The following is a 13913-nucleotide window of genomic DNA, read 5'->3' as shown; positions in this document are numbered from 1 at the left end:
AATGTAATAAACTTAGAAATTAGAAATGCGCCGTCCGCGTTTAAATGAACCTTCTGGACTTCCTGTCATAGCGCCGCTGCTGCACAGCTGTTGCGCAACACACAGGGCAACATGCGGACACGCCGCTGCTCAAAGACGTTAGAAAAAGCTTGATTAAGGTAACAAAACAAATCAATAAATATAATTTTGAATTATAAAAAAATAAAAAAAGTTACAATTTTTAATAGTTGTTTAAAAAATGGAATAACAATGAATTACCATGAAGAAATAAGAATATTATTATATGAATTGAATATGATTGTCTAATTTATGTTTTCTGTAAACACTTTGAATCTGTAGACTACTGCCTAATAGTCTTATTGTTGCCATTTGATGACAATTGCTCATAAGCCTAAATAAGTACATTTATTATTTTGAACAAAGGTTAAATGTTATTTCACAAGTTTCAAAAAGTGCCCCCAATGTGTATTGCAATGCCCCTGGATTTCAGTTGGTGGGGGCAATAATTGCCCCCTCAAAAGTATGTAAATGTCCTACCCTGGTTCTGGTCAGGATCTTGTACAGATTTACAGGAAATGACCGTTAAACAAAAGGTGTGGGTTGGGCTAAACTTCTCAGGAAGGACAAAGGACTTTGAAACTATCATCCCCCAAGATGTGCATCCATTGTTGTTGTAGGGTTGGGTCTGCAGCAGAGGGTTTGCACAGGCAGGGTTCATGCACATTCTGACCAATGGATTTACATGACTTCTCCATGACTTCTCCAGGTTTTCCATGACCGTAAGAACCCTGCACAGGCTTCCACAGGTGTGTGTGACAGAGAAAAGGTGACTCCAGGACTGTGAGGTCTCAGGTCTGCATGGCTCTCTTCACACTGCACCAAAAGGTTTCTCTCAGAGGTGTGTTCATTCATGGCATAGCTTCTGTCTGCACAGAGCGGTCTAACAGGCCGTTCCCTGGCTGTCAGCCCGTCTCTGTGTGTGTGATGTGCTGCTCACGCTACTGCCACACACACACACACACACACACAACAAGAAGGAACACACACTGTAGGACGCCATGAACAGAATGTAAAACTAAGATACCATGTATTCTTCTACAACTGTAACACAGAGGCTACATGACATGTAACACCCATTGCAATACTCAAGGATAACATAGTCAATACCCATTCACACTCCACTAACTTTACTCACTCATTCATCATCAAATAACTCCACCGCTACCTTGACCACACAGCACAACCATCAGCATGAAGGCTGCTCTGCTGCTCCCAGGTCCTCAGTAAACATGCATTATGATTATTTTATGACTAACTCCCTGTCTGAGGGTCGACTTCTCCTCCTGCATGAGTACACACAGCAACATTCTCCATCACAGAATAAGTACTCTTGATTGTGATGCACATTGTTGTATAGTAACAACATTCATTAACTGTGTGTGGATAACACAAGGGAACATCTCATCCAGCATATTAACTATAGCTATTATCTCTAATAATGTGATGTAATAACCCTATATATGCTTGACATAGGGTTCTTACATCACATTATTAGAGGTAATAGCTATAGTCAATAGGCTGGATGAGAGTAAAGCAGACGCTCCCTTGTGGTTGTGTTGATTAACACACAGTTAATGCATGTTGTATCCTGATGCGTTACTACACAACAATGCACACCACAGTCCAACACTACTTATTCCGTGATAGAGACAGATGTATTAATAAAGGTTGTGAACGGTGTGATGCACAGAGGCATTACAGGCAGCACCTCGGTGACTCATCTGCTCACAGAAAGGTGAAACAACAGGAGCAGCGTGACGTCACAGCCAGAGCAGATAGAGGGAACTATGGAAACAAGCTCCTCCCACTGAAGGACCACTCACGTACTGCACCACACTATGGGATGTAATGATACACGTTATGTACTTCTACAGCCACCCGACCCCCTAACGCAGCGTTATAGTACACGTTATGTACTTCTACATGAAGTGACCCCCTAACGCAGCGTTATAGTACACGTTATGTACTTCTACATGAAGTGACCCCTTAATGCAGCGTTATAGTACACGTTATGTACTTCTACATGAAGTGACCCCCTAACGCAGCGTTATAGTACACGTTATGTACTTCTACATGAAGTGACCCCTTAATGCAGCGTTATAGTACACGTTATGTACTTCTACATGAAGTGACACCTTAACGCAGCGTTATAGTACACGCGTTGTGTTTATCTGCGAATGAGAACATTTACAATAACTGTGATAAGTTAGAATTACGTGCTCATAAAAATAGACCTACTTCCACACAACGTATTGTATTGCGTCAATTTAAATGTGTTATTGTTTTAGTTTTTTTCCTCCCGCAAACACACCGTGACTTGTTATGTTTGCGTGAGGGAAAAACAACAACAATCATTAATTGGATGTCACGCCTAAACTTCCGTGAAGTCAGAGGCGGATAGCCATCTTGAAGCAGCGCTGGATCCCTCCGGGCGCGGCTGGTGAGGCTGCCGGAGACAGGGCGAGCAGAGCCCGCTGCCTCCGCAGCAGCGCCCGCACCGGCAGCGCCCGCACCGGCAGCCCGCTGCGGGGCGGCGGGCTGCCGTCCAGTAACGGTGCGGGAGCTAACGGGAGCTAGCGCCAGCTAGCATCCTCTCGCGCCGTGCTGTGACATGTCAAACATCGACTGCGCTGTACTTCCCTTCAGAGGACGCGTTAAAGCTCAGCTTCTCCAACCGGGCTCACGGGACATTTACAGAGAGTATTATAGATGAAATGGTACCTGTTCTCTGCCGCTCCAAGTCTTTCTATCGCCGATATGGAAGAGATAACTTGTCTCGTCGATAATGATCATTGACAACCACACTTCCACTTTTCAGAATAAAAGCTCCATCTCTCTAAAGGTAAAGCTCACAGAAACTAGATAGATGGACGTATACTTTATTTATCCCCGAGGAGAAATTAGTGTGTCACAGTAGCAAGCAACGTACATATGAGACACAAAACAAATTAAAATAAAATAAACAAATTAGAAAAAATAAAATTAAAATTAAAAGTATCACAAATTATCAGAAAAAAATATCTGAAATGCAAAATACTCAATATATACAACAAAACAGTAAAGCGTAATAATTTATAAAAATAAATAAACTACATTAATTTACATAGGTGAGCTATGGACGACTGGGTCTGCGTCAATGGCTTCAATACGAACTTAGAGGTGTGTAACTATTATATAGAGCAATTATATATAATCATTATATAAATGATTATATTATTATATAAATGTACATGTTCCCCCGAATGAGGAGTGACACATAAAAGTTTGGTGCATTATTGTTTTCAAATACCAAGTTCCTTCAATGTAATGCTTTTAATCTGCAAATCTGACCGGAAGAGTTTGTATCTACATCCGGTTGCAGTGAATGCGCAGCGGGCGACTTGTTTTCGTGTCTGCGGAGTCAGAACATGTGAACTCCTCGACACAGACAGGTCAGTGAACCGCGGTGAATAATGAACGTCTCGTGTTGTTGTTGTTGTTGTTGTTGTCGTCTCACTGGACGTCATCATGTCTGTGCAGCTACAGCTAGCTGCTAGCTGGTCGCTACACGTCAGCGCGTGTAACCCTCCGCAGTCTCACTACGTGTGCGCCTCCTCCGGTGTGTATCCTCTTCATGCACCTCACACCTTCCCGCCCGCATGGCCGCTCTACTGGGAGTAGTGTTATGTGTAGAACACGTTTAGGAGACCGTTGTAGCGTCGGCTAACTTTATTAGCTCAACATTAGCACAACTCCGAGTGCGGACTGAACACGCCCCCTCTGACGTCACATGCACCTGATCACTCCGCTTTGTGTGTCAATAAAATAGTACCGTTAACTCATAACTGTAGAATATTATTTCTTAATTACTGCAGTCAAACCAGCACGTTTTTTCTCGGTACGCGTCTACACCGGTATTACGGTAACACCGGTATTATGGTAAGAGCGGCAAAGAGCCGACTTCAAAATAAGAGCCAACTTCCGGTGAACATGATTGTCAGTCAATACATCTGTCAGGGTTCATACGGTCATGGAAAACCTGGAAAAGCGTAATGCGTCAGTCAGTTGTTTAACAAGCTCTAATATGCAGAAGAAGACACTCAGCCAGCAGCTAGCTAGCTAGCCTGTAGCGGAAGTTATAGAATAATTGAAAACGAAAACATGAAGACTAAAGTGCTGCTGAACACCCAAACGTCTAAATGTTTGTGAAGTATAATCCTGACTTCACGAAGTAGAGCTTTGTGAACGGAGGCAACAGGCGGAGCCCTGAGCCCAGTGTGTGAGGGCTAACGCTAGCAACGCTAGCTAACGCAGCACTGAAGGCTTCACAGCTAAAGCGATATCTAAAGACCAAACATCCAACGCTCGTGGGAAATCACCCCCCTCCTGTCTCACCCCTCCCTCCTGTCTCACCCCTCCCTCCTACATCATCCCTCCCTCCTACATCATCCCTCCCTCCTGTCTCACCCCTCCCTCCTGTCTCACCCCTCCCTCCTGTCTCACCCCTCCCTCCTGTCTCACCCCTCCCTCCTGCATCACCCCTCCCTCCTGTCTCACCCCTCCCTCCTGTCTCACCCCTCCCTCCTACATCATCCCTCCCTCCTACATCATCCCTCCCTCCTGTCTCACCCCTCCCTCCTGTCTCACCCCTCCCTCCTACATCATCCCTCCCTCCTGCATCACCCCTCCCTCCTGTCTCACCCCTCCCTCCTGTCTCACCCCTCCCTCCTACATCATCCCTCCCTCCTGTCTCACCCCTCCCTCCTGTCTCACCCCTCCCTCCTGTCTCACCCCTCCCTCCTACATCACCCCTCCCTCCTGTCTCACCCCTCTCCTGTCTCCCCCCTGTGCTCTGTTGCAGGTGGAGGGCAGCATGGGTCGCAGCGGCAGCAGCTCCCTGTCCCACGGGTTTCCAGTGGTGGCGCTGTGCCTGGCTGCTCTGCTCCTCAGCAACGCCCTGATCTACCTGTACCTGGAGTCCTTGTACCAGACGGAGGACCAGCTGGGCGTTCCCTCCCGTGCCGGCTGTGGGCCTCGACAGTTTAAAATGGCCACCATGAAAAACTGCACCCCCTGGCTCCAGTGTTCACAGATACAGGCTGAAGTGCGCAAGCTGAAGCTGATTGGCCAGGGAGCTGTGAAGAAGGTACAGGGTCTTCTATCCTGTGTGTTATTGTGTGTATTTCATTTATTGGAGGGTAAATGCAACAGACCTGTAAGCCATGTCAACCCAACTTTAGAGTTGGGTTCATTTGCGGTTCCGTCAGCCCCATCCGGTGTACGAGTTTAAACCGGTTGGCTCTGGTGCTCACCGGATTAACTGGCATTTGTCATTAAAAAAAGCAAAGTAAAGAAACTACATCAGCAACGACATGTCAGTGCTCCACCCAACTGGTGTTGCAATAGTAATTTTTCAGAATCCAATAAATGATCATTTAGATCACATGTCATATCCTTCAGGTCCATATTGTTTCATAGATTATCAGGGTTTATTTTCTTACCACATTCACTTGCAGTTCATGAAAAATCAATAGATCACACATCAAACCTGCAGATGGCTTCTCAAAATGGACATCAAAACTTTTCCGTCATTTACGTTCATAACTCCATTTACATTCATAACTCCATTTACATTCATAACTTCATTTACATTCATAACTTCATTTCAATGACTGAAGCACTGCGTTAGGTGAGCAAAGGCCAAAGGTCATAGAAAAGGCTACTTCCTAAATAACTGTGTGGATCAAAGTCACATTGGAGGAATGAAACCTCTGTGCTGTAGTGATGCAAGTTTAATTCTTGGTAGTTAGTTTTCATAGTAGAACTTTGTGAATGAGTCCAGTGTAATGAACCGGTGGGTGTTGGTGGACAGTGTAATGAACAGGTGGGTGTTGGTGGACAGTGTAATGAACAGGTGGGTGTTGGTGGACAGTGTAATGAACAGGTGGGTGTTGGTGGACAGTGTAGTGAACAGGTGGGTGTTGGTGGACAGTGCAGGTTGAGGATGAGCAGCTGGTTCTGGTGAAGGAGACGGGTCATCATCCAGCAGGGTAAGTCTCTGATGAAGTTAAGGTGGAACCGCTCTGGAGGCCACGTCCATGTCCAGATATGTGATACGTTACGGGTCATTCTGATGTTGTACGACTGATTCAGTGGGAAGATGGTGGATTGGGATCATTTATGGAATAATGGATATGAATCTTTCAATGTGTTCAACACTGCAGGCTGTGATGCTGAAGTCGTATAATAACACATGCATATAAACCGATCTCATAGACGGTTCCTTCTCAATCGTTTGATAAGCTGACTGATAGAATATATTTAGTGAGGGAAGGAAACCATGTGGTGAAACGTCATCAACCGACTGAGAGGAAGTTTTAACTAGGGATGGGTATCGTTTGGGTTTTTTCCGATACCGGTGCTAAACCGATACTTTTAAAACGATACCGGTGCTAAACCGATACTTTTAAAACGATACCGGTGCTAAACGGTGCCTGAACCTATACTTTTTTATTGCCAAGGCAATTATTTTTCTTCAAATTGAACAATATATTAACCTTTTAAACTACTACTACTACTATAGATATAAATAAATAAGTACAGACAAAACACACTTCAAACTACAGCTTCAAACCTTTTAACTTCAAACTATAAAAATATATATTTAAAAAAGAACAGACACCAGCATCATGGCCTGATGGGACCGTGTGCAACAGAACTCAGACTCTGTTGGATCCTAAAACTGCTGCTTTATGGACTACACGTCACCATTAATATCAACTGGAGAGATTTGTTCCATCAAGCCGAGGACGACGTTCAAAAGCTCGTGCTCGTGTCTGCAGCGATCTCTGTGTGCGCGCACTGTGTGTGAGCGCTGGAAGCCCCGCCCCCTCGAGCCCCGCCCCTCCAGCCCCGCCCCCTCCAGCCCCGCCCCCTCCAGCCCCGCTCTGCATGCAGGCAGACAGAGAGCAGAGCAGCAGTGAGCTCTGATCCGCTATTTTAATAATCGTTTTTAGCGTGCGGGCACCGCGCTACCTTTTTAGTATCTATATACCGTGCAACTTTACAGAGTAGTGTAACAAAAAAGTATTTAAATCGGCTCAGGCACCGGAAGGAAGCACCGAAATCTGCGTTGCTTTTCGGTCCGGTAGGTACCGGACGTGTTGGACGTGTGTTCTCGGTACCCGACCCTATTAATGACTCATAAACACGACGCCCCTTTTCTCTTTTTCTGAAAATGAGAAGTGAGTTTTTAACTAAAACGGTGCTGTCTCCTCATCCACCCGGTCGTTTTAATTAATTTAAAGTGCTACAGTACCGTAGCCCTTGTGAGAAGAGGCGTGTGGTTTTACTTTAAAAAATAATAATCGTTAAGTTTTAATATGTCCGTAAACTCCTTAGCGCTACTAAGTGATTATAACGTTTCACTAAAACCTTCATTCAACCTTACAGCCTCCCCGTGACCGTCCAGGTCTGTGGGGATCTAGTGGATCTAGACCCCTCATCCTGAGGGTTCCTCCAGCTCAGAGCCTGACCCCACACACTGATGAGATGCCAGGTAGCTCAGTGAGCATCACGGAGCAGCAAGCTGAGCTTCAGTGGACGTTTCCTTTATGCACTTCTGTTCTAGAACCACACGACATGTTTGGTTTTTCTTTGGAGGAAATTATGTTTTGGCTGTTGGCTTGTGGAAAAATGTCTTCATTAGAATTGACTCTAACATATGTTTAATTTATTTAATGTTGTTTTTTATAGGCAATAACTTAAGCTTTGTTGGTTCAGGTTCAATGTGTGCAATAAGTTAATTTCAGTGAGTTTTGCACTAAACATGAAACCAGTCCGGCCCTCAATGTGGAGACAACAAGACATAAGACGTGAGACATGGAGACAATCAGACATAAGACATGAGACATGGAGACAATCAGACATGAGACATGAGACAATAAGACATAAGACATGAGACAATAAGACATAAGACATGAGACATGGAGACAATCAGACATAAGACATGAGACATGAGACATGAGACATGGAGACAATAAGACATGAGACATGGAGACAATCAGACATAAGACATGAGACATGGAGACAATAAGACATGAGACATGAGACATAAGACATGAGACATGAGACATGGAGACAATCAGACATGAGACATGGAGACAATCAGACATGAGACATGGAGACAATCAGACATGAGACATGAGACATGGAGACAATCAGACATAAGACATGAGACATGAGACATGGAGACAATCAGACATAAGACATGAGACATGGAGACAATCAGACATAAGACATGAGACATGGAGACAATAAGACATGAGACATGGAGACAATAAGACATGAGACATGGAGACAATAAGACATGAGACATGGAGACAATCAGACATGAGACATGAGACATGGAGACAATCAGACATGAGACATGAGACATGAGACATAAGACATGAGACATGGAGACAATCAGACATAAGACATGAGACATGGAGACAATCAGACATAAGACATGAGACATGGAGACAATAAGACATAAGACATGAGACATGGAGACAATCAGACATAAGACATGGAGACAATCAGACATGAGACATGAGACATAAGACATAAGACATGAGACATGAGACATGGAGACAATCAGACATGAGACATGAGACATAAGACATGAGACATGAGACATGGAGACAATCAGACATGAGACATGAGACATAAGACATGAGACATGGAGACAATCAGACATAAGACATGAGACATGGAGACAATCAGACATAAGACATGAGACATGGAGACAATCAGACATAAGACATGAGACATGGAGACAATCAGACATAAGACATGAGACATGGAGACAATCAGACATAAGACATGAGACATGGAGACAATAAGACATAAGACATGAGACATGGAGACAATCAGACATAAGACATGAGACATGGAGACAATCAGACATGAGACATGAGACATAAGACATAAGACATGAGACATGGAGACAATCAGACATGAGACATGAGACATGAGACATGGAGACAATCAGACATAAGACATGAGACATGGAGACAATCAGACATGAGACATGAGACATAAGACATGAGACATGAGACATGGAGACAATCAGACATAAGACATGAGACATGGAGACAATCAGACATGAGACATGAGACATAAGACATGAGACATGAGACATGGAGACAACAAGACCAGCATCAGTGTCTCCACATTGAGAAACGAGACCAGAGTGGTTTTTGGGCGTTCCGAGATCCTACGATCTCATTGGTCCTCAGACTCTTCTGAAAGTAATTAAAACCACATTTTAATGTCGCTGCTTGAAAAGCAATGCCAAAGGAATGGCTTATATCATTTGTGCAAATATTATAATGCAAAGAATATTCTTCTCCATGAGCCTGACTCACTGACCTCCCCCTCCCCCAGGTGTACCTGGCAGAGTGGCGGGGCCAGAAGGTGGCGCTGTCCCAGCTGTCCTCTCCGGAGTACCGGGAGGACTTCCTGCACGGCCTGTCCATGCTGCAGGCCCTGCAGGGCCCCCAGGTGGTGCAGCTGGTGGGCTTCTGCCTGGAAGACCACGCCCAGGTGACGGAGCTCCACCCACTCGGCCCCTTGCTGAACCTGGAAGGTGTTCTGGCTCAAGAGCAGCACCAGCAGCGCAACACATGGCAGACGCGGCTGACGCTGGCTACAGAGTACGTCTCCGTCCTCCACTTCCTCCACAACAGCCCCGCTGGGCGGCGGGTCATGTGTGACTCCAGCAGCCTGGACAAGACGCTGTCCCAGTTCCTGCTGACCAGTGACTTCCACCTGGTGGTGAACGACCTGGACGCTCTGCCCGAGGCCGACCCGTCCAGAGGCCTGCTGGTGAAGTGTGGCCACCGGGAGCTCACTGGGGACTTCGTGGCCCCAGAGCAGCTGTGGCCCTTCAGGACCAACGGGAAGCCATTTTCAGACCAGCTCATGCCCGAGTACGACGAGCGGACTGACATCTGGAAGATCCCAGACGTGACGTGGTTCCTGATGGGACGGGTTCCTGGAGGGGATGTAGTCCACTTCCACCTGTTTCAGGTCCACGAGGCGTGTAAGAAGGGAGACCCAGAGCGCCGCCCCTCAGCCCTGGAGGTGTTGAAGGTGTACAAGTCGGTGTACAGCAGCATGGTGCGGGACAATGCTGGCTTCAGGGACATGCTGTAGAGCTGCTCCCTCACAAAGACCAGCAGTGTGCAATGACAGGTCATTAAACGCTACTGGGTTTGACACCAGCTGTAGATGTGGGCTGAATGAGACGTTCATGACTGCTGAGGCTAGCGGGAGCCTGTGGAAGAGGAGGCTGACAGAATGCTCTGTAGCCCTGTCAGCAGACAACGTGCCCGGCCTCACTTGTGTTTTGTAATAAAACCTCCACTCAAACAGTTGTGTCGCAATTTTACAATCCGAGTTTTCACATTATTGCCACAAACATTTCCCTCAGCATTGCTAAACACGTGGAGGTTGCTTTGGCTCTGGCAGCGTGTGTTTGATCAATAAGTCATGTGACCAGACCGTGAGTCACGGTGATAAGAGTTCCAGACAACGTGATGCTGTTTCAGTGCAGCGGCCCCTGTGGTGTTCCCATTGTGTTGCGTTAGCTACGCATTAGCTTGTTGCTTGGATCGGAAGGCTTCCAGCACTAACGCTCACACCGACCACGGGGCAAAGCTTAAGTTGTCTTAGTCACGTCTCTGCTGATGATCATGCTAACACACGGGATCACTGATCATTAACATTGTTCTCTGGAAACGTGCACATCATGTACTGAAATATAAAAGCGAATAAGATATACTAAAACAGCAAGATATTAAATATTACTTAAAATATAAAAAAATGTGGTATATATCAAATCTGTATTTATCAAATGTGCTTTAAATAAAAAAAAGTCAATGCTAATTTAGAGCATACATTTTTAAGTATACAAAATATATTTGAAATTAAAGTTCAAAGAAGTACATTTGAGTTATTGCACAGAACTTCCACTTAAAATATATATTTTTTGAAAGTATACTAACTACAGTATACTTGTTATGTATTTGCAGAAAGTACACTTCTTTGATAGTATATTTTAAATATACTATTGAATATGTAACTATATATATTTTCTTCTCCTGGCTCATCTCCACAGAAACGGTTATCCACTACGACATTTCTTTCCGCCCCAACTATGGAAGAAATACACACTTACTGCGTTGTACTCGGAACATGAAACGCCTCGTGTCTATATCATGACTGGGTTCATAATAAATGTGTCTGGGTTCATAAAACCATCAGTGGGGTCATGATAACCTTCTGGCTTCTGGTCTGGCTGCCTAGAGCTTCCAGAGCTGACCAGAGGCCGACCAGAGGCCGACCTGAGGCCGACCAGAGGCCGACCAGAGGCCGACCTGAGGCCGACCAGAGGCCGACCAGAGGCCGACCAGAGGCCGACCAGATCGGTCTAGATCTAGGACCAGATCCCAGATCCTGCGGCCGACCTGCGGCCGACCTGCGGCCGACCAGAGGCCGACCAGAGGCCGACCAGAGGCCGACCAGAGGCCGACCTGAGGCCGACCTGAGGCCGACCTGAGGCCGACCTGCGGCCGACCTGCGGCCGACCTGCGGCCGACCAGAGGCCGACCAGAGGCCGACCAGAGGCCGACCAGATCGGTCTAGATCTAGGACCAGATCTGGTCGGCCGACCAGAGGCCGACCTGAGGCCGACCAGAGGCCGACCAGAGGCCGACCTGAGGCCGACCAGAGGCCGACCTGCGGCCGACCTGAGGCCGACCAGAGGCCGACCAGAGGCCGACGGGCCAACAGGTCACCACCTGTTGGCCCGTCGGCCTCAGTGAGTGGAGGTTACGTCAAATGAGGTCATGCTTTCTGTCCACTGACCAGCACGTTTTCCAAATGGAGTTTGGATCACTCGTGGCTGTGAACTTACGTATATGCTCCAACAAACTAAAAATAGCGTAACCTATATTGGGCATTAATAAGGCAGCCATGTTTTTGTTCATACAGTCATTTCTACCTCCTCTGTAACTTATGGCGTAGCTATTTGGGACTGAAGTCAACTTCTAATAAAAGCTCCAGCCGGCTGACCTGCTGCACTACAGCATCTGACCACTAGGGACCCTCAAGAGGTCATAGGAGGTCATTCTCCAGCCACACCCCTCCAAGGCAGCAGCAGATCTTACTGCAGCTTCTACCTGGTTCCTGGAGCACAACCCAGGCGGGGCGTCCCGGTTGGAGGGGTGGTGGGCTGAGGGAGGCCTTCACATCCCACTTCTCTGCTGAGGGAACGCTCCATGGTCCCGTCTCCCGTTTCCTTCCCTTAAACGCATGTCTCTGAGTCCCGTGCTTCCCATCAGCACATCTCCTCTGACATACAAACTACCTGCGTAAGTTGAAATAGTTCACGTAAATACACGATGTTTGCCTCATTCACATCTCTGCATTGACTTGTATGTTATCGGGAACATTTGCTTCACGTACGGTGTGAACACGTTGGACCAGGAGGCCGTGCTGCTTGAGGTCTGACTCCTTCTAGAGGTCACATGCTATGACAACGTCTCTGTCTGAAGGCCTCCTCAACCAATGCTTTGGACCTGAGCCATCGTTGTGTTACCAAACCTTCAGAAGCAGCTTCAGCTCTCAGGTGGAGCCGTGAGGTCGGCTGTGGACAGGAAGTGGTCGGCTGTGGACAGGAAGTGCGGCTGCAGTCCAGTTCCTGTTCAGGCCTCTATCTGGCAGCTGCAGCTGCTCGTGTTCCTGCTGTCTGGAGATCGTATCTGCTGTGTCTTCAGCTGCTTCCCGTGCTTCATGACAGCTGCACGTTGCAGAAGTAGCAGGTGGTTGTGCAATGTGGGTGTCCTGTGCCGTTACCATAGCAACCCCAGTCTGGTCACTTCCTGTCTGAACCTCGTGACGCTGCTCCGTCCACACACCTCTCGGTCATCATGCAGTCTGGAGAACACGCACACGTTAACGCTGCAACACGTTGTGATGTTAACCATTTCAAGAAAAAATGTATTATATGAACTACCAATATTTGAGCAAACTTCTCAATTATCTTCTATTGCACAGAGAGGAGGAGAATTGTTCTGCTAATCCTCATGACCGTAAACAGCTGTGAGTCAGACAGAGATTTACTTCCTTTAGAAGCCTGTCCGGCTTTCTGCATCAATATCAACATCAACAGCACATGTATGTGATCTGAGAGACTGGAGGAGGAGAGCTGTCACACACTGTATGAGATGCAGTACTGGTGAGTACTAAGGATGAAAAGTACACACAGATGTAGTACTGGTGAGTACTAAGGATGAAAAGTACACACAGATGTAGTACTGGTGAGTACTAAGGATGAAAAGTACACACAGATGTAGTACTGGTGAGTACTAAGGATGAAAAGTACACACAGATGTAGTACTGGTGAGTACTAAGGATGAAAAGTACACACAGATGTAGTACTGGTGAGTACTAAGGATGAAAAGTACACACAGATGTAGTACTGGTGAGTACTAAGGATGAAAAGTACACACAGATGTAGTACTGGTGAGTACTAAGGATGAAAAGTACACACAGATGTAGTACTGGTGAGTACCAGAGGTGTCAAGTAACGAAGTACAAATACTTCGTTACTTTACTTAAGTAGAAATTTTGGGTATCTGTACTTCACTGGAGTATTTATTTTTCAGACGACTTTTTACTTCGACTTCTTACATTTTCACCCAAATATCTGTACTTTCTACTCCCTACATTTTAAAAATAGCCTCGTTTCTATTTCATTTTGGTTTGTTTTCACTCCGGCTTGTCATCGTTCAAAAACACACAAAACCTCTCCGCCCTGTTGCCCA

General features: G+C 46.3%; 1 protein-coding gene across 1 annotated transcript; it reads left to right on the top strand.

Annotated features, from left to right (window-relative positions):
- Positions 1-3418: 3418 nt before the first annotated feature.
- Positions 3419-10850, top strand: pomk (protein O-mannose kinase). The gene is made up of 3 exons (XM_079235712.1): positions 3419-3491; positions 4901-5185; positions 9469-10850. Exons 2-3 carry the CDS (start codon positions 4913-4915, stop codon positions 10237-10239), a joined length of 1044 nt encoding a protein of 347 aa, XP_079091838.1. The 5' UTR covers positions 3419-3491; positions 4901-4912; the 3' UTR covers positions 10240-10850.
- The last annotated feature ends 3063 nt before the right edge of the window (positions 10851-13913 follow it).

Source organism: Taurulus bubalis (assembly GCF_910589615.1).
Source record: "Taurulus bubalis genome assembly, chromosome: 19".
NCBI lineage: Eukaryota > Metazoa > Chordata > Actinopteri > Perciformes > Cottidae > Taurulus > Taurulus bubalis.
The sequence above is the reverse complement of the archived record's forward strand: the minus strand, read 5'-3'. Positions and strand labels throughout refer to the sequence as shown.